General features: G+C 40.6%; 1 protein-coding gene across 2 annotated transcripts; it reads left to right on the top strand.

The window, feature by feature from the left end:
• Positions 1-3,143: 3,143 nt before the first annotated feature.
• Positions 3,144-20,140, top strand: PDIK1L (PDLIM1 interacting kinase 1 like). Of its 2 annotated transcripts, none has more exons than XM_007491346.2 (3): positions 3,144-4,747; positions 9,372-9,673; positions 16,452-20,140. In XM_007491346.2, exons 2-3 carry the CDS (start codon positions 9,389-9,391, stop codon positions 17,190-17,192), a joined length of 1,026 nt encoding a protein of 341 aa, XP_007491408.1. In that variant the 5' UTR covers positions 3,144-4,747; positions 9,372-9,388; the 3' UTR covers positions 17,193-20,140. The 2 variants fall into 2 exon arrangements, with proteins under 2 accessions (XP_007491408.1, XP_001369520.2); XM_001369483.5 differs by lacking the exon at positions 3,144-4,747 and adding an exon at positions 4,848-5,382.
• Positions 20,141-20,783: the final 643 nt, after the last annotated feature.

Here is a 20,783-nt window from a genome sequence, read left to right as displayed (position 1 = left end):
TATGTGCTTTGAGACTAAACAACTCATCTAACCTCGGGGGGTAGGTGGTACAGTGATTAGTGCTGGCCCTGGGACTCAGAAAAACCTGAGTTCAAATATGACATCAAATGTTTACTATCCCTGTTTACCCTGGGTAAGTCACTTAACCTCTGCTTGCCTCAGTTTCCCTATCTATAAAATGGGGATAATCATAGCACTTACCTCCTAGGGTTTGGGGGAGTATCAAATGAGATATTACTTGTAAAGCATTTACCTGACACATGGTAAGCACTACATATACATAAGCTATTATTAATCACTATTGGTCTCAGTTTTTCCATTTATAAAATGGGGATAATAGCATCTACTTTCACAGTTACTGTGAGTGTCAATGAAATATTGTATGTAAATCCTTAAAGAGTTAGGTAAATGATAGTTTACATACCAAGGTCAGTTGTAGAGGATGAAGAGGTAGAGAATTTCTATGAATTTACTTCATAAAACCTTCCAAATTAAATCATCATGTACTTTCTTTTTTTTAAACCCTTACCTTCTGTCTTGGAGTCAATACTGTGTATTGGCTCCAAGGCAGAAGAATAGTAAGGGCTAGGCAATGGGGGTTAAGTGACTTGCCCAGGGTCACACAGTCTGAGGTCAGATTTGGATTTAGGACCTCCCCTCTCTAAACCTGATTCTCAATCCACTGAGCCACCCAGCTGCCCCCCATCATCTGCTTTTAATCCTTGATGTTTTGAATGAATGAATGCATGAATGAATGAAAAAATATTTGCCCAAGTCTGGGGATATAAATACAAAATATTTTTTCCCTCAAGGACTTCTGGTAGGGGAAAGCAAAATATTTATAGGAGTGGTGGTGACTTTTAGGGACTGTGAGTTGACTAACAATGCAATTAACCAGTGAGCCTGGTCTAAAAGCAGTGGCATTGTTGATTTGATTACCATACTAATGAAAAGATAGACATGATGGGGGGGAAGGTCTATAGAAGCAGCAGGGCAGATGGTAAAAAGGTCTTGGTGGAGGTCTTGCATTGGCAGGTGGAGTAAGGCAGGCTTTAGACCTGGTGAAATATAGGAAGCTAGGCAAGTGTGTATTAATTCAGGATGATCCAGCCCCCAAATGCATGGGCATTCCAAAGCTGAGTAGGTTAACCTCACCAGGGACTATGGGCATGGATTCTACGGGGTACTGCTGGTCCAGGTAGAGAGAAGTAGAACAGCTGTGGTGGTGGGGTATATGACAGATAACTTCAGTGAGAAGGTGGGAACTAAGGATGATGGTGAAAGCCATGATCAGGAAGGGGGAAGAAAAAGGGGATAAGAGATTGTAGACAATCCAGAAGCCTGATACTTTTACATTTTGAATCTTTCTTTCTCTCTCTTTTCTTTCCCCTTACTGTGTATTTGTTCCAAGGCAGAAGAGTGGTAAAGGCTAGGCAATGGGGATTATGTGACTTGCCCAAGGACACAGATCCAGGAAGTGTCTGAAGACAAATTTGAACCCAGGACCTCCTGATTCTAGGCCTGGTTCTCATTTCACTAAACCACTTAGCTGCCTCCTAATGAACATTTTCAAGAATTTCTAGGAACTAGTAATGGCAACTATCAAAAAACCACCAAAAAATGAAACTGATTCTGCTTTGACAGAGAGTAAAAAATTCATTACAGATGTCAAAGTCATCCCAAAGCAGTTGTCAGACCTCTGACTTGTGAGAATAAAGATCAGGATGAGTAATGAGTAAGACTAATAAAGAGGAAAAGATATAGCATGCAATTGAAATAACTCTATCCTGAAGAATTTAAAAGAGTGATTGATCAGTTATGGAAAATGGGTAAAGGGCAGCAGGAATGGCAGGTTGTAATAACTTCATACAGAGGTTTAACAGATGTAAATCAAATGGTATAAAAAGAACAAGAAAGCCTTAAAAATACCTTAATTAGTAAATCCTTGACTTTCATGTCAAGTACAGAGAGATGGTGTGACCAGAGGCAAACTTAATTAAAATATAAATTCATTTGTAAAAGCCTTACAGAGAAGAAAATTGATTATGAGCGATAGTGCCTTGATAAATGTTTAACAACTGGCTGGGAAGTCTAGGTGGGACTGTACCACTACCACACTTATAAGTTTAATATACATTAAGGTTTTCTCTATTACTTTCTCTTTGTTTTTAAACCCTTCCTTTCCATCTTAGAATCAATATTGTATATTGGTTCCAAGGCATAAGAGTGGTAAGAGCTAGGCAATTGGGACTTGCCCAGGGTCATGCAGCTAGGTAGTATCTGAGGCCACATTTGAACTTAGGACCTCTTATCTCTAGGTCTGGCTCTCAATCTACTGAGCCTCCTAGCTGCCCCTTCTCCATCACTTTCTTAATTCTAGATTATCAACAAAACAATAAATGAAGCCCTGATTTTTAGCAGTTTGCTGATTTCTGAGGTGTAAATACTCATGCTGAAAATCAAATACTTTACTCTCCAGTTTAAACTGGCTGCAATAAGCCCCTGGATTATAATTATGAACAGTGTTGCCTCATGAATCAGATGGAAACAGCGGAAGGTAAAATTGGTTTAAAGAAAACTCATCAAGAAAGCTAGATAAGCAGGCATCTCAAGGACACTAAAAGATTAAAGATAGCATTCAGCAGAAAATGGAAACGATCTGCAAATATTTTTATAACTGTTTTAGTTATTAAGGACAATAAAGTGGCTATACTTGGGTTCTAACATCCCTGTTCCATATGGGCTAATAGAGGAGGCAGAAATGACATTAATGAGAAGAGTAGAAAAAGCTGTTGAAAAAAATTAAGTGTCCATGGAGATTTGTGCAGGACTCAACACAACTGTGAGGACACTGATGGGTTGATTCACAAAGTACTAGTTTTGAAACTGTAGAATAAGTGCAAAGGCCTTTTTTCCTAAATTCTCATCTTCTGTCTTAGAATCAATATTAAATATCAGTTCTAAAGCGGAAGATCAATAAGGGCTAGGCAATGGGAGTTAAGTGACTTGTCCAGGGTTTTATAATGTTCTAGGAACTGTGCTAAAATCTGGGTCTACAAAGTATCAGCATATACAAGATAAACAGAGCAGACATGCTAAACTTCATTGTCATTTATTCAATTCTGCCTCTTTTTAACCCCATTTGGGGTTACTGAATTACATGCCATTTCCTTCTCCAGTCCATTTTACAGTTAAGGAAACCGAAGCTAACAGGGTTAAGTGACTTGTCCTGGGTCACATAGATAGTGAGTCTCAGAGGCCAGATTTGAACCCAAGAAGATGTCTTCCTGATGGCAAGCTTCTTCCTTTTCACTTATTCTTTGATGGAGCTGCACTGTCCTTGCCATTCCTTCCACAAGATGCCCCCCATCTCCTGACTGTAATTTTCCTGGTTATATATTCCATGCCTTGAATTTTCTCCCTCTTCACCTCTACCTCCTTTCTTCCCTGACTTCCTTCTTTAAAGTCTCAGCTAAAATTCTACCTTCTCCAGTAGCCTTTCTTGGTTCCCCTTAATGTATAGGCCTTCTTTCTCAAATAACCTCTGATTTTTTTTGTCTTCTCATAATCATAGCTAGCCTTTGTATGATGATTTAAGGTTCCCAAAGCATTTCATAAATATATCACAGTTTGCATGTCATCTGCCCCAATAGTAAATTCCTTGAGGGCAAGGACTTTTTTTTCAGAGTTTAGCATAATGCCTGGAACCACAGTAAAAGCTTTGATGAATACTTGTTGACACTGGGGCAAAGCCTGTTAAGTTCCTGGGTAATGAATGTCCTACTATTGGTCCTTGGCTGCTGGATTGACTTTTGGCTCTTATGCAGCTGGAAGCTTTTATCAACTGTTTAATAGAATGACTGATGGTCAGAAAACTATGGCTATCTGACTGGTAGAATGGCTAGCCCTTGACTTATGACTGAGTATTGAAATGACTTATAAATCCTATCTTCTCCAAGAATCCTTTCCTGAGCCTTCTTCACAATGGTGCCTCCCTTCAACTGATCATCCGACAATTATCTGGTCTGGATTATGCCAGCATCATTGTTATTTGCATGTTGTCCCTCACTTAGATGGTGAAGTCCTTGAGGGCAGAGCCTTCCTTTTTGTCTTTGCATTCCTAGTCTAGTACAGTGCCCAGCACACAATCCGTGCTTAATTAATGCTAAGTGATTTTTGGAGGTAATGATGGAACTCAGGACCTGGTACACAGAACACGCTTAGTAAATGTTGGCTGATTGTCGGAAGTAGGCTTCAGTCCCACGCCAGTTGCCAGGTGCGCAGAGCGGTGCATGCACTACTCAGAGGCGCCCACGGGAAAGTCTGCTTAGGGAGGTGAACCCCGGCAGGTCAGCTCCGGTGCCCAGCAGTAATGACGCCTGGCTGCACTGTCACGGTCCTTCTGAACAGGGAGAACAATGAGACCCCTGCATCTTTAAGGGAGATACCAACGCGCCGCCGGGGGGGCAGGAAAGGGACCTTCCCAGACTGAACGCACCCTGCACCGGGCCCCGGGCCTTAGGCCACAGCCTCGGACGCCAAGCGCTTGGGAGCATGACCCAGTGACCAAAGGCGCTCTTCTCTCGGGACCTAGCCGACAGGGCGAATGCCGGTTCTTCCCGGCCGGGGTCGCGACTCCTCCCGGGGCCACCTCTTCCCGAGCCTCGAAGGCGTCCGCATCCCGCCGCAGAGGAAAATGCAAAAGGCATTAGGCTGGGGCGAACGCAGCGAAAAAGCCAGCCGCACGGTAGGTGCCCGAACGGGAACGAGCGAGACGGCTCCGCCCTCGGCGTGGCGAGAGGCTGAAGCCCAGCCCCCTGCAAAGTAGGGGGAAGCTGGATTGGGCTGACCTCCCGGAGCGAGCGGTCCTCTGGCCTCTAGGTGCCTGTGGGAAATAGCCTTCTCGTAGAGAAGGCGATCAAGCCCCGCAGGTGTCCTCCTTCCCCTCCCTTATGGCCCAGGCCTGGCCACCCCCGCGGGGAAGGGCGCGAGTGGTGCGTTCCTCAGCGCGTGCACTGCGTCCGTCTCCAGGTTCCGAGGCCCAGCTAGAAGCCGGAGCTTGGCGCCGGCGGAGGGAGTCTGGCGAGAGGGTTATTCAGCTCGAAGAGGAAGGAGGGAGGCGGGGAAAGGCCGCCCGGCGCGCATCTGCCCAATAAGAGAAGCCGCTAGGAAGGAGCTCGCCCAATGAGGGAAATCGCTCTCGCGGCCAAAGCGGGAGGTTGGGAAAAGAAGCGAGGTTGGGTCCGCGAGCTGGGAAAGGGGGTGTGTCCGCACGCGGGGGCGCGCGCCGGCCTCGGACTGGCTGCGGCGGCGGCGCGAGGATCCCGATAATGGCGGCCTGCAGAGCCCGGGAGAAGGAGAGGCGGTGGCGGCGACCCTGAGGTAAAGAAGCCTCCCGGCCTGGGGAGGAAGCCCTTCGTCTTCTGCCTCCCAGGTCCGCCTGCTTGGGCGGGCCTCGGGCACCCGGGGGTCTGAGCCGTGTCCTGGCCCCCTTTCAGGCACTGGCGGCCCGTGCCCCGGTCCGGCCCGGGCCGCTTGCCTGGAACTAGATGGCCCTGGCTCTCCCCACCCCCAGCTTGACCTGACAGCCCGGCGGCTTTGGTCTGGGCCACGCTGCCCACCTTCTCCCCCGGGTCCAAGAGCCCCATGTGACCTTGGGCCTCAGTTTCCTCCTCTACAAAAGAAGGGGCGGTGGTCGCACTAGGGATTCGACCAGGCCCCTCTCCATCTCCTAATCTTGTTCTACGTTCCGAGGGTTCTCCCTGCCCTGACATTCTCCGCTCGGAGGCCCCGACTGGTCTCGGCATTCAGTGCCCCGCTGTTCCTCCCTCAGCATTCGCATTCCGTGTTCCCTCGCCCCCACCCCACTCTCGGGGATGCGCTGGGACCCCAGAGTTTCCCCTTCTGTCACCGTAGAGTTGGGTGGAGGGGGAGGAAAGGGGAGCAGGGGAGGGGAGGGCCGGACGCCTTAGCCAATGAGCGGGGCCTGGAGGCGGCGGAGTGCGGAAGCGAAGTCCCTAGCCCGGGCAGGTGCCCGCCTGCCCGCCCGTCCGCCCGGCGTTTCGCTGGCCACTGGCCACCGTGCCGAGACACACCGACCCTGTGGATCTGGGACATTGTGTTGGGATCCACGTCTCCTTGGACAAGTTAGGGCACCCGAGTGCCGGCCTCCCCCCCTCCCCCCCAGTGGCCAAGGAGATCCGAGAGATAACAGGTGTAAAGCGGTTTATCACCTGCAAAGGGCCTTGGAGCTTCAGCTGTGGCTGTTAGCCGGATCCAGGAGCTCCCTCCTCTCGGTCTCTAGCTTGCTTATACAGGGTTTTGTGCGTGTTGTGTCCTCCCATTAGACTCTGAACTCCTGGGGAGCAAACTCTGCCTTGTGCCCCTCTCTGCTTCCTCGGGGCTTAGCACAAAGTAGATGTTTAATAAATGCTTGTTTGATTTTTGTTAACGCTTGTTTTTTGTCTTTATATCAGTTCTGAGACAGAAGAGTTGCAAAGGCAAGGCAGTTTGGGTTAAATGACTTTTCCAGGAAGTGTCTGAGGGCACATTTGGATCCAGGTTTTCCTGACTCCAACCTGGCTCTTTATTTACTGTACTACCTAGCTGCCCCTACTACATTGTTTTCAAAAATTCAGAGTGGCTAAAAGTTGAAGAAAAATGTCAACTTTCTATAAGTCTACAGCATGCTATATTTTATTTTATTTTTTTAAAAGCCTTAACCTTTTGTTTTAGAATCAGTATGGGTTCTAAGGCAGAAAAATGGCAAAGGATTAGGACTAAGTGATTTGCCCAGAGTCACACAGCTAGAAAGTGCATGAGGTTAGTTTTGAACCCAGGTCCTTCAGAGTCCAGCTCCGACCCTCTATCCACTGTACTATCTAGCTGGGACATTAAGTGCCTGTTTTGAAGTTACTTGCTTATGATCAGATAAAGGAATTTGAGTTAGTCAATATGGATATTTTAGGCAGTGGTCAAAGCACATAGTAATCACTCAAATGTTTTGATGACTGAAAGCATTTTATGATAAACATGGTTTTTTAATTTTTTTATTCCATTAATAATAAACATTTACATAACACAGTTAACTATGTTCATTAACACTGATTAAGAGATGCTATGTAATAAAGGGGTTAGACATTCTATAACTATTATTGCAAAAATGTTAGCTTAATGCTTTATGCTAGATACAAACAGCTACTTTTTGTAGTAATAAAGTGATTTGTACATTCACTGATAACAACATGGGTAGTGGAAATAGTTCTAGACAGTCAGAAGACCTCAGGTTCAAATTCTGGTGGTTTGATTTACTATCTTGTGACCTTGAAGAAGTTACTTGGACTTTTCAGAGTCTCAGTTTCCTCATCTTTAAAATGGGGGGGCAGTGAACTAAAATCCTTTATAACCCTAAATCCTATGATCCTGAGTAGTACTGTAAACATTATTAGATTCTTTCAAGCTCCAAATTTGTATTGAGAAAAAGAAACTGAAGATCAGACAGGGGAAGAAACTTGCCTTGTGGTTTGTGGCCCAGCAGGAATTGCAACCCAGCCCTTCTAAAGCCAAAAGCCTGGGTTCTTTTCATGACTCTGGGTAATAAGTTAACATTTGACATGGTGATACCAACAAACAAAGGGTTTGGCATTTCTGATTGACTGTTTTACATCTTCAAAGGAATAGAGAAGCAAGTCCCAGGTGGATTTCCAGGAAATACAGGAAAAGGAATAGAAACAATTTAGTATGGGAAGAAAATCCTGTGTCAGATTACTGTGGGACTTAAAACAAAAAGGAAAAAGAGGAATTTGAAGGACTTGTGGAAGATCAGATTGAAATGGGAACAGTTAAATTTTGGGACTTGAGTTCTCTTTTCAATCATCTCTAGCATTTTCCTTAATCTTCCTTACACTCATGTCATCTACTACCCAATTCTCAAATGACACCATCCAGTGATCATTTATTGTTCTTATAGGATCATCAGAGAATCACAGAGTTAGAAGGGGGTCCTTAGAGGCCATGATGTCTAACCCACTCGTTTTACATATGAAGAAACTTGGGCACAGAGATGTTGAGTGACTTGCTTAAGGTGGTAGCTAGTAAGTGTGAGAGGTAGGATAAATACCCATTTATCCTATGAGATGCTGCCCCATGAAGTATCTCCTAATATACTATAGGCTAAGCAAAGGAAAGAGAGTATAAATCTAGATTGCTCCCTCAAATTTGTTGGAAAATGCTAAAGTCTTATTACAGGCTCTGTGTTCCACACTGATATGTTGCCCAAAATGCCCTAAAATAAATATTTATCTTTCAACAAAATAGGATGAAGAGACATTGTTTTCTATGATCCTTGGCTTTCAATTTAAAGAGGAATAGATCTCAATCCTCTTTTAAAACCAGATATTCATTTTTTCCCCTGGACTCATACCAGATATATAAAAAACTAGAACTAGAATTGACATCTCCACGGTTACTAGCTTTGTTCCTGGGCAGTGAAAACAATTGAGTTTCAATGCCATGAATAGTCAGTTTCACTTTCAGACACTGAAGCAAAAAGTTATTTATGCTTCTAGCACTTCAGGGTTTGGAGGAGGAGGGGAGAGCAGGGAAGTAAATTACAACTTCCTTGAGTAATAGATAGCTTAGTAGAAAGAGCACTGGACCAGAGACCCAGCTTCGCTGGTTATTACTCTGTGGCCTTGGACAAATCATTTGATATCTCCGACTTCATCTGTAAAATGGAGATAATAATACTTACAAGGTTGTTACAAGGAGCAAATGAGATTATTCAAAGTGCTTTTTAGAAACATTTCTAAAACTTCTATAAAGTTTAGAAATTAGAAATTTTCTATTAAGTTTACTTTATAGATTATATAAAGGAGATATATGAATAACATGTAAAGAATATAGAGTTTACTTTAGAAAAATTCATTATAAAAATGCAAACTATTCTTTAGTATTCTTGAAGAATGGCTATTTCTTTTGGCAATCAGTAATTAAATTTAATGCAATTTAGTATTCTTGATAGTATCATTTTGTTATGAAACAGGACATTCAGATTTATAGAAAGAGCAGTGAATTTGGAGTCTAGAGCCTTGGGTTTCAATACACCCACACTAATTCTGTGACCTTGCGCAAGCCACTTAACCCTCTCTGGGCCTCAATTCTTCATCTATAAAATGGTGATTAAAATATCTAAAATTCAGAGGATTAAATCTTTAAATAGATAATATAGAAAGTACTTTAAAATGCTATAGAAATATCCATTAGCCTTAACTCTTGTATGTTTCTTTTCAAATAAAATAGTGTGGTTATAATTGACAAGCTGACCTGAAAATATTGTTAAGTTCATGAGAGCAATCTGTTGGTTTTTCCAGAAACCTTGGCATTGAAGATGGTGAGTAGCCAGCCAAAGTACGATCTAATACGGGAGGTTGGCCGAGGCAGTTATGGTGTGGTGTATGAAGCAGTCATCAGAAAGACTTCTGCTCGGGTTGCTGTGAAGAAGATTCGATGCCATGCCCCCGAGAATGTTGAGTTAGCTCTCCGTGAATTCTGGGCACTTAGTAGTATCAAGAGCCAGCATCCCAATGTAATTCACTTGGAAGAATGCATTTTACAGAAAGATGGCATGGTGCAGAAGATGTCCCATGGTTCCAACTCATCTCTTTATTTACAGGTAGGTGTGGTGACTTTCACTCAAACTACTCTAAGGCCATAAACTGGCACTGACAAGGAGTCAAGCCTGACTTCTTAAAGATTCTGCCATCTAAGTCCAGAAGTCTTTTTTTTTTTCATTTGAATAAGTTTATTTAGTCAATTTAGAACATTATTCCTTGGTTACAATAATCACATTATTTCCCTCCCTCCCCTCCACCCACTCTTCCTTCAGCCAATGCACAATTTCATTGGGTATTACTTGTGTCCTTGATCAGGATCTATTTCCATGTTGTTGTTTACACTAGGATGTTCATCTAGAGTCTACATCCCCAACCGTATCCCTTTGACCCATATATTCAAGTAGTTGTTTTTCTTCTATGTTTTTACTCCCACAGTGTTTCCTCTGGATGTGGATAGTGGTTTTCCTCATAAGTTCCTCCAAGTCGTTCAGGGTCATTGCATTGCCACTAATGGAGAAGTCCATTATGTTCAATTGTACCACAGTGTATCAGTGTCTGTGTACAATGTTCTCCTGGTTCTGCTCCACTCACTCTGCATCAATTCCTAGAGGTTGTTCCAGTCCCCATGGAATTCCTCCACTTTGTTATTCCTTTGAGCATAATAGTATTCCATCACCAACATATACCACAATTTGTTCAGCCATTCCCCAATTGAAGGGCATCCCCTCATTTTCCAAGTTTTTGCCACCACAAAGAGTGCAGCTATGAATATTTTTGTATGTCTTTTTCCTTATTATCTCTTTGGGGTACAGACCCAGCAGTGCTATGGCTGGATCAAAGGGCAGACAGTCTTTTATTGCCCTTTGGGCATAGTTCCAAATTGCCCTCCAGAATGGTTGGATCAATTGACAACACCACCAGCAATGCATTAATGTCCCAACTTTGCCACATCCCCTCCAGCATTCATTACTTTCTGTTGCTGTCTTGTTAGCCAATCTGCTAGGTGTGAGGTGATACCTCAGAGTTGTTTTGATTTGCATTTCTCTGATTATAAGAGATTTAGAACACTTTTTTATGTGTTTATTAATACTTTTGATTTCTTTAACTGAAAATTGCCTATTCATGTCCCTTGCCCATTTTTCAATTGGAGAATGGCTTGATTTTTTGTACAACTGGTTTAGCTCTTTATAAATTTGAGTAATTAGACCTTTGTCAGAGGTTTTTGTAATGAAGATTGTTTCCCAATTTGTTGCTTCCTTTCTAATTTTGGATACATTAGTTTTGTTTGTACAAAACCTTTTTAATTTGATGTAATCAAAATTATTGATTTTACATTTTGTGTTTTTTTTCTAGCTCTTGCTTGGTTTTAAAGTCTTTCCTTTCCCAAAGATCTGACAAGTATACTATTCTATGTTTGCCTAACATGCTTATAGTTTCCTTCTTTATATTCAGATCATTCACCCATTCTGAATTTATCTTGGTGTAAGGTGTGAGATGTTGATCCAAACCTAATCTCTCCCATACTATCTTCCAATTTTCCCAGCAGTTTTTATCAAAAAGTGGGTTTTGGTCCCCAAAACTGGGATCTTTGGGTTTATCATAGACTGTCTTGCTGAGGTCATTTACCCCAAGTCTATTCCACTGATCCTCTTTTCTGTCTCTTAGCCAGTACCATATTGTTTTGATGACCGCTGCTTTTTAGTATAGTTTGAGATCTGGGACTACAAGTCCTCCTTCCTTTGCATTTTTTTTTCATGATTTCCCTGGATATCCTTGATCTTTTGTTCTTCCAAATGAACTTTGTTATGGTTTTTTCTAATTCAGTAAAAAAGTTTTTTGGTAGTTCAATGGGTATGGCACTAAATAAGTAAATAAGTTTGGGTAGGATTGTCCTTTTTATTAAGTTAGCTTGTCCCACCCACGAGCAATCAATGTTTTTCCAATTGTTTAGATCTAGTTTTAATTGTGTGGAGAGTGTTTTGTAGTTGTGTTCATATAATTCCTGTGTTTGTCTTGGTAGATAGATTCCTAAGTATTTTATTTTGTCTAGGGTGATTTTAAATGGAATTTCTCTTTCTAATTCTTGCTGCTGAAATGGGTTGGAGATATATAGAAATGCTTAACTCATGTGGATTTATTTTGTATCCTGCAACTTTGCTAAAATTGTTGATTGTTTCGACTAGCTTTTTGGTTGATTCTCTAGGATTCTTTAAGTATACCATCATATCATCCTCAAAGAGTGATAGCTTGGTCTCCTCATTGCCAATTTTAATACCTTCACTTTCTTTTTCTTCTCTAATTGCTACTGCTAGTGTTTCTAGTACAATATTAAATAATAGAGGTGATAATGGGCATCCTTGTTTCACTCCTGATCTTATTGGGAAGGCTTCTAGTTTATCCCCATTGCAGATGATGTTTGCTGATGGTTTTAGATATATACTGTTTATTATTTTTTAGGAAAAACCCTTCTATTCCTATACTTTCTAGTGTTTTCAATAGGAATGGGTGTTGTATTTTATCAAAGGCTTTTTCTGCATCTATTGAGATGATCATGTGATTTTTGTCGGTTTGCTTGTTAATATGGTCAATTATGTGGATGGTTTTCCTAATATTGAATCATCCTTGCATTCCTGGTATGAATCCTACCTGGTCATAGTGAATAACCAGAAGTCTTTGAGGATGAACTCTTCCATAGTCTATGGGATCTTTTGTCCAAGAACTAGCCATGCTGAGTGCAGAGAGGCTTATCACTCAAAGGCTTGTCCCAGTGTGATAAATCTCATCTTAAAGACAGGACTGAAGGATACCAGGTTTTGATAAGCACCATTGGAGGAGATATTACCACTCCCCTCCCCAACTAAAATAGCAAATCCTGGAAGTATTGAAATACGTATATGTTGAAAAGGAGAACAGGAATGAGAGGTGTGAAAGGCTAAAAGGAATTCCTCTCTTTAAATACAGGTGTCTTTATAGTTTGGAATAGGCAAGCAGGCAAGGTATGCCAAGAATTCACTAGCTGTTTAAAAACACTGTTCTATTTAAACCTGTGATGCAGACACCTAAGAATAACTTAGCCACCTGCTGTCCCATAGTACTTGCCAACCTGTACCAGATGAAGAGCTAACTTGAGAACTCAGCAGGTCTGCTCTTTGGGAAGTGCCATTGGTGAGCTGGGAATAACTGAAAAAGGACTGGCTTCTGTAAGCAATAGCCTTAACTCTAGGAAATTGGGCTTCCTTGATTTTTATCACTAACTTAAACATGAACTTGATAATTTCAGAGAGTTAATGCAATCCTAACCATGTTAAATTTAATGAATTCTGTACAGCCGTAACCCAGAATTTTCTCTTTAATAACGAGAGGGGTCACATGAACACATAATCAAAGAGCAGAAAAAGATTTATAAGCCAATGTATGTCAGAGGTCAAAACCTCATTGTAGTTTGCTGCTTTTCAAATAGCAACAAGAATTAAAGAAGGCACTGATAGTTATGACTCAAAAAACGACCTCCAGAGGCTAAGGGTCCTAGCAGGGGGAAAATACTTTCTTCTACAAACTGAATGCTTAGGATTTTGTCAGTAAATGCAGAATTTATTGCTGAGTGCAAATGACTTGCCAAGAACCTTCAAAGTTAGAGCAAAAGAGAAAAACAAACACATTCACCTGTATAAATAGAAACTTGCAGGCTTTGTTGTATGTTTAGCAGATGGACAATATTAATCCAGAAAAGTAAATTTCTTAAATACACAGAGGTCTTCAATGTTCCCTTAGAAGATAATTAATGAGTAAAGAAAAACACCTTAAACAAACTCTTAACTGCATGTCTTTTTATATGTGGTCCCCATGTTTGGAATTCACTCCCTCATTTCCACCTCTCAGAATTCCTAGCTTCTCATATACTTCCTAGCTGTGTGACTCTCAGCAAGGCACTTAGTTTGCAAATGCCTCAGTTTCCTTAAATGTAAAATGTGCATAATAATGGTAGTTGCCTCCCCAGTTGTAGTGAGGGTCAAATGAGATATTTGTAAAATACTTATTCCCTTCCTTTCCCCCTTTCTGTTATAGCATAGCTCAGGTGCTACCTTCCGATGAGGAACCTTGCCTGATCCTCTTCTCTCCTTTGCAATCCCTAGAACCATCCACATTCTTTTTTTTTTAACTTTACTTTCTATCTTAGAATCAATACTGTATATTGGGAAAAGAGCAGTAAGGGCTAGGCAATGGGGGTTAAGTGACTTGCCCAGGATCACACAGCTAAGAAATATCTGAGACTAAATTTGAACCCACAACTTTAGGCCTGGCTTTTCTCCAGTGCCCCCCACCCTCAACCTCAAACACATTCTAGAGAAACTTTGTATTGACTTTCTTATGTACATGGTATATGCCTCCATTAGAATATAAGCCTCTGGAGGATAGGACTTTTTTTTTTTCCCCATCTCTAGCTCCTACCAGAGGACTTAACACATGTAAGGTGTTTGTTGAATTGAATTAGTCACTATCCTAGCATGTACTGATTATGTAGGCTGACTGTTGTACTTCTCAGGCAGAAAGTATGGGAAGCATGCTTGTCATCTTCCCCTGAGTGGGTAGAGATAGATTGAACCTTTGCAGTACATTGTAAAGACCACTGTGTTCATTTTCTTCTGGATTATAAAAGGAAAAACATTTGAAACAAAAGACCATTCCTAGTATGATGGGGTCCAAATTTTAACTGTGTTGTAATAGAAAGTGTACTAGATTTGGAGAAGACCCAGCTTCAGATCCGAACTCAGCTACTTACTAAGTCAGCAAGCCAGGAAAACAGGCAGCTTCATAGCAATCACTTCTAACCAAAGGAGTTCATTTGGGGGGGAATGAGGGCCCAGAGATAGAATGTAAAATCAGAAGACACGCTGGACCTGGAGTTTTCATCTTGGCAAAGGCATGAATGATGAGAGTACAGCTGGGAAGGGGAAGTGAATCAGCATTTATCTAGTGCCTGCTATGTGCCAGGCCCCATGCTGAGCAATTTACAAATAGGAGTTTATTGCATAAACTTGACTTTTCTTCCCATCAGTTTTATATTTCTTACTGTGGTATTTGCAAAAAAACACATGCAAGGCTATCTATGAAGACTTTCTTCTGTAGAGGAAATTTATACACAAGTAGGTAGGGTTTGACTAGATGCCTCCTGAGGTCCTTTTGACTCTTAAGATTTTGTGATTTCATATTGCATTTCCTTCAGCAGGATCCTATTTTGAAGATGGGATATGAACTCTGCTTTTCTAAGGAGCAAAGGAGATTAAGATGCTTTGTCTCTCAGTTCTGGGTATTTTTCTTTGCCTGACCCCCATGCCTGGAATGCTCTCTCTTCTCTGTTGTGCCTACTGACCTCCCTGGCTTCCTTTAAGTTCCAGCTAAAACCCTATCTATCATTTACAAGGAAGCCTTCCCCATCCCTATTATATAGTTATAGGTGAAATTCAGCTGAATTCTTTAACTTTCTAAACCTTTTTCCTTTCCTAGTCAATATGTGTGTTTGTGAAGAACAACATAAAATGTTTTTGTTAGATGTTTTCTGGGAGCATAATGTAGTATCTCATTGCCATTGGAATAATATAGTACACACAGTGTAGTAGTATATTATCACAGTCCCCTGTCTAGGCTAGTTTGGTGGCTCCAGTAGATGGAGCAGTAGGCTTGGGCTCAAGAAGACTTGAGTTCAAATCTATATTACTCTGAGCAGGTCACTTTACCTCTCTCTGATTCATTTTGCTTGTCTGCAAAATGGGGATAATAATGTTGCCCACTTCTCAGGAGGGCTTTTGTAATGAGAATTAAATGAGATAATATACGGAAAGCACTTTGGAAGCCTGAAGCACTTTATAAATGCTGGCTATTGTTGTCACAGAACGGTAGAACTATAAGGCATCTTACAGACCATCTAGTCCAACTTTCTGTTTTATAGATGGGGAAACAAAGGCCCAGAGAAGCTACGGTATATGTTTTTGATGTTTTTTTAGATCAAGATATTGAATATAGTTGAAATTAATTCATCATATATCTAAGAAAAAACTTATAGGCTTAAATAGTTTTATTTGAATTTCTAATACAGATTTGATTTTTTTTAATAGATTTTAAAAATACTCAGTGACCCTTTAGGCAAATGATAGAATGTTAACGTTTTTTACCTTTAGAACATGATAGTAATAATATGTTAGAATTGGAATGGAACTTATTGGATAGCCTACTGATTGTCTAGAGAGGACCAGTGACTTACCTAAGATCAGTTAGCTAGTAAGTAGCAGTACCAGAATACAAACCTAAATCTTCTAACTTTTGGGTCTAGTGTTCTTTCCATTATGCCATATTGCTTCTTGGGCTTAGTTTGCTTTATCAAGTGAATTCACAAACACTTAACTGCTACAACAGGTAACCTTAGGGGAAAGCACTCTTAGAACTTGCATGGTATATGGAAAGTTCAGTGTTTGCTTATATAATATTTCCTAAGCAGATCTTCTGTCCTAATTGACCATCTACCACCAAGTGTAATTTCTGAAAGTCAGGTTTTCAAGAAAGTTGTTTGCTGGGTGAGTGGGATTCAGCACCACTGAAGAGCAGAAATGTGCTAACCAGTTAGTTCTTGAGTCAAAGCGATTTGGTTTATGTTCATTAAGGAAAAAATGTACTGTGAGGGAACATGGACATTTGAAATTATGCATATGTGAAAAGATTAAACTCATCAGAATTTACCTGGCTTCCTTATAAATGAAAAGTCTGACAAATTCTCATTTTCTTATGATAGAATTGTGTATCCTGTGCAAAAGATGACTGAAATCTTTTTTCTCCTTGTTACAGCTTGTAGAGACTTCTTTGAAAGGAGAAATCGCCTTTGATCCCAGAAGCGCCTATTATCTGTGGTTTGTGATGGATTTCTGTGATGGAGGAGACATGAATGAGTACCTCTTATCCCGGAAACCCAATCGGAAAACCAACACAAGCTTTATGCTTCAGCTCAGCAGTGCTCTGGCTTTCTTGCACAAGAATCAGATTATCCATCGTGACCTCAAACCTGATAATATCCTGATTTCTCAAAGCCGGTTGGATACAAGTGACTTGGAACCTACACTGAAAGTGGCTGATTTTGGCTTGAGTAAAGTTTGCTCTGCTTCTGGGCAGAACCCAGAAGAACCCGTCAGTGTAAATAAATGCTTCCTTTCCACTGCATGCGGAACAGATTTCTACATGGCTCCTGAGGTTTGGGAAGGCCATTACACGGCCAAAGCAGACATCTTTGCCCTGGGGATTATCATCTGGGCCATGCTGGAAAGGATCACCTTCATAGACACAGAGACCAAGAAGGAGCTCTTGGGGAGTTATGTGAAACAAGGAACCGAGATTGTGCCTGTAGGGGAAGCCCTTTTGGAAAATCCTAAGATGGAACTGCTCATCCCTGTGAAAAAGAAGTCCATGAATGGTAGAATGAAACAGCTGATTAAGGAAATGTTGGCTGCAAACCCTCAGGATCGTCCAGATGCATTCGAGCTAGAACTTAGATTAGTCCAAATTGCTTTTAAAGATAGTGGCTGGGACACGTGACACATGGATTGCTGGGAAACACCTTGGATGACATGCTGCTTCTGTCTGAACAGGGATGCAACATTTTGTGGCAGAAAAAAATGGAATACATAAGACTAAACTCCTACTGACGAGTTTAGATTTTACTGTGTTTTTTTAAGGTTTTCTTAAGTCTGAGACAGCCATTTTGTTAGTATGTTTTGTGTATTACCAATGTGTGTGTAAATTTTTAAATGACCATTGGTAGAAATTTGACAGGAAAATTCTGTAAGAGCCAAGGAAAGATGAGAGAGTCCAGGTTTTCTGGGAATATGTCACAAGTATTTTAGACATTCCTTGTCAGTATTAGGAACTTCCATAGAACTAGTGGTTTACATGCTGGTCATGCAAACTGTGAGGCTTTGTAAAGTAAACATATATGTATATATTTATGTATATGTAAGTATGTGAATGTGTGCATTTTGCATTCCATATGAAGAAAATGCCACTTCTGTTTAAATTATTTGATGTGGGTTTGGGTGTTTGGGATTTGCTGGTGAATTCAGTGGTGGAAAAATAAATGAGACACTTTCCCCCAACTTCCTCCCTCTATCCCTCCCTCTGATGAAATTGTGCTATTTTATTTTTGTATTATTATGGGACTTTTGAAAAAGCACCATTTTGGAGGGTCTAATAAGACTGCCCTGCTCGGACATAAAAGAACATCAGAGTGTTCAAACATACAAAGCTGTTGAAATGTGCTTAAGCTGAACTTTCACAGTCTGATACTTTGTAGTTGAAGGAGTTAATTACAGCATCATGCTGTCGTGTGGTAGCAGGTTGGCAAGGTCATTAGTCATTCAATCCTACACTCTTTTAGGTAACCAGGCGCTCAGTTAACCAATTAGGCCACAGCATCGGGACATGTCTCTACCTGTTGCATCTACAAGCTGGCATAAACTTGAATACAAGATTGTTGTAATTCTGGAAATTTGGTATTAATGAAGTTTCAGTACTTGATTCAGTGACTTTTGGGGTCTGGAGACATTGTCTAAGGTTCATAATTATGAGGTGGAGACCCAAATGAGCCCTATAGTCTGGTTTGCTTGCCGTGAGATGGTCTCTTGTTGAATCACTGGAATCCTTTCCATTTTGGCACTGATGCCATTTTCTTTGTTTAATTTGAGACTGTGATGGCAGCGATATGGTTGTCTTAAATGTTGATCACCTTTTTCTAGTGTGGGAGATAATGTGTATACAATTTAGCAAGCAGATGAAATGTGGCATCAGCTGCATTCTTCACGTGAGGAAGCTGACCTCTTTGGTACAGTCATTTTGCTGTGCCTGTAGCAACAGCTATCAGGATTCTTTGAGGAGTTGGTTTGATTTTATAACCCTGGATTGTTGTCTCCAATTTGTTTTCCTGTAAGGTCAGTTAGTTAACATCTAATGAAGGAGAGCTTCCTGAAACAGAACTGTAGCCCTCTAGGTAGCCTTCTGGGACATTGTAACTTGAGTTGATGTTTATATGGAGCATTTGGATCCTTGGGTGAAAAGTCAGTCATGTTAGAGTAATGAAAATCATTCATGCTTTTGCCTCTTCTCAGTTGTTTTAAGCTTCCAGAAACTTAAGTATGGCCATTCTTTTAGGGTTTTTTTCCCCCTATTTCCTATTCCTAGCCGAAGTATAAGAGTAGTGGGCTCTAATCTAAAGATTAAAAAGATAAAAATTTAAGTGACTTGGCTTTGAAAAAATTTAAAGCCAAATAGTTTCATTGAAATGAAACCACTTTACTGGGTTCTTATCTTTAAGGCTGATAAATGCAAGATTTTAAACACTTGGAGAAGAAGCATTGGAAGTTGAAGATGTAAATACACTGGAACCAGCTTGATAGTGTGTGAATCTTCTACAGTGCTAATTCCAACATTTGGAATAGCACAGAGACAACTTTACCCTTCTGATGGGACTTTAGTCAGTAGGAGGGAAGAGCCACATAATGTCTCACCAAAGAACTACCAGGGCCTTTAGCATAGAACCCAGGGTGATCAATCTGGACTTCATTTTATTTGCTCATCTTTGTGCTAGTGTCTAATCTGCTTCCCCACCCCAACCCCATATGGCTTTTAGTCCTGCCTGACTAAAAGTACTTAATGATTATACTTTTGGATGACTTTTTTTTTAATGGAACTTCTTTTCAGGAAATCATTTCTGGAATTTCAAGACCTCATTTTAGTTTTAAAACATTTCTTCCCATTATATAGGCAAAATATCAATGATGATGTCAGGACATCCTTCATTTAAAAAACACTGTTCCCAGTTATGATTAAGCTGATTATTATTAGTGCTGACATGAAATTTAGTCACATGCCTTTTTGCTCAAGAATAAAGAAAAAACAAATCCCAAACCAAGAACATAAAAGTTCCTGTAAGTTTACCCAAGAAAACAAAAAAGATCAGTTAGGAATTTTAGCTGTTTAATGAACTCCAAGGTAAATAAATGCATTTTATGAGGAATTACTATAATTTTTAAAAGACCAAATGTTTTTTGTAACTTTCTTAACTGCAGTGGCAGAGATTTTAACTTACATCAGTTAAAATATGGAGTCTTAGTGTAGCTTTGCACTTGTTACCACGTAGAGAGCCTGGGCCGCTGTAGATTCCTGGTGCTAAGGGACACTTTGTCATTATGATGAAGTGGGTGTTAACAGTTGGAGAGTAGCACACTGAATAGTTCTGGTGGCCTGTTCTTTGTGTTTATTGTAAGATGTCATATCAATAAAACTATTGTAGCAGCTACAAAATAATTCACCAGCATGACACATGGTCAAAAAAAAAAAGTCATCAGCACTTCGAAAATGAAACAAACTTTTAAATTTTTCTTTTAATATTGTCAAATATATTTTATGAAGAATTTATAAAAGGGGTGGGAAATGATTGTAATTTATTGTTCATGACCGTTTTTTAAATAAAGTCTGAATTTCAACAAAAACTTTGAAAATTCTACTTTGCCTTTTCCTGTCTAAAGAGGCTTTGGTTATCTCTGAGGACCATTGTTACAGGTAGCATTTCTATAGAATCTGCAGTGTGTCAAGCATTTTACTGACACCTCATTAGATCCTCACCACTGCTGATAGGACAGTGATACAAGTATTATTCTTATACAGAAGGTGAGAAAATTAAGTGAGACACAGACAGGTGAGTCTAAGGGAACTTAACTACTTAAGTGGTGGAGCTGGGAGGTGACTATAAAGTATTCTGAGCAACAAATTATCCCAAGAATACATTGAAAAGCTCCAGTACTTACTTCTACCAAATACATACTCAGTCTTGCTGTGCTGCTTGCTATTTATTGTCAAGGGAAATTGTGTTTTCTGGGATGGAAGAATTTTCCCCTTCTCTTCCTTGGCTTTTGGGCTGAATGCTTTCCAGACAGAACATTGAAGATATATTTTCTCCTCTAAATTGAAATGATGGTTTTCCACCAGTGAGATTGAATAAACCGTGTGGCCCATTTTTCTTTTTTTTCATTTCTAGGATATAGGACCATATCCTTTCCACAAGGTAATATAATTCAGAGATCATTGGTGAGCTGATGGAACCACCTAGGGGAAAGCTATATACTTGATCTAGTG

This window comes from Monodelphis domestica, chromosome 4 (genome assembly GCF_027887165.1).
Source record: "Monodelphis domestica isolate mMonDom1 chromosome 4, mMonDom1.pri, whole genome shotgun sequence".
NCBI classification, from domain to species: domain Eukaryota; kingdom Metazoa; phylum Chordata; class Mammalia; order Didelphimorphia; family Didelphidae; genus Monodelphis; species Monodelphis domestica.
This window is presented reverse-complemented; position numbering and strand designations above follow the sequence as displayed.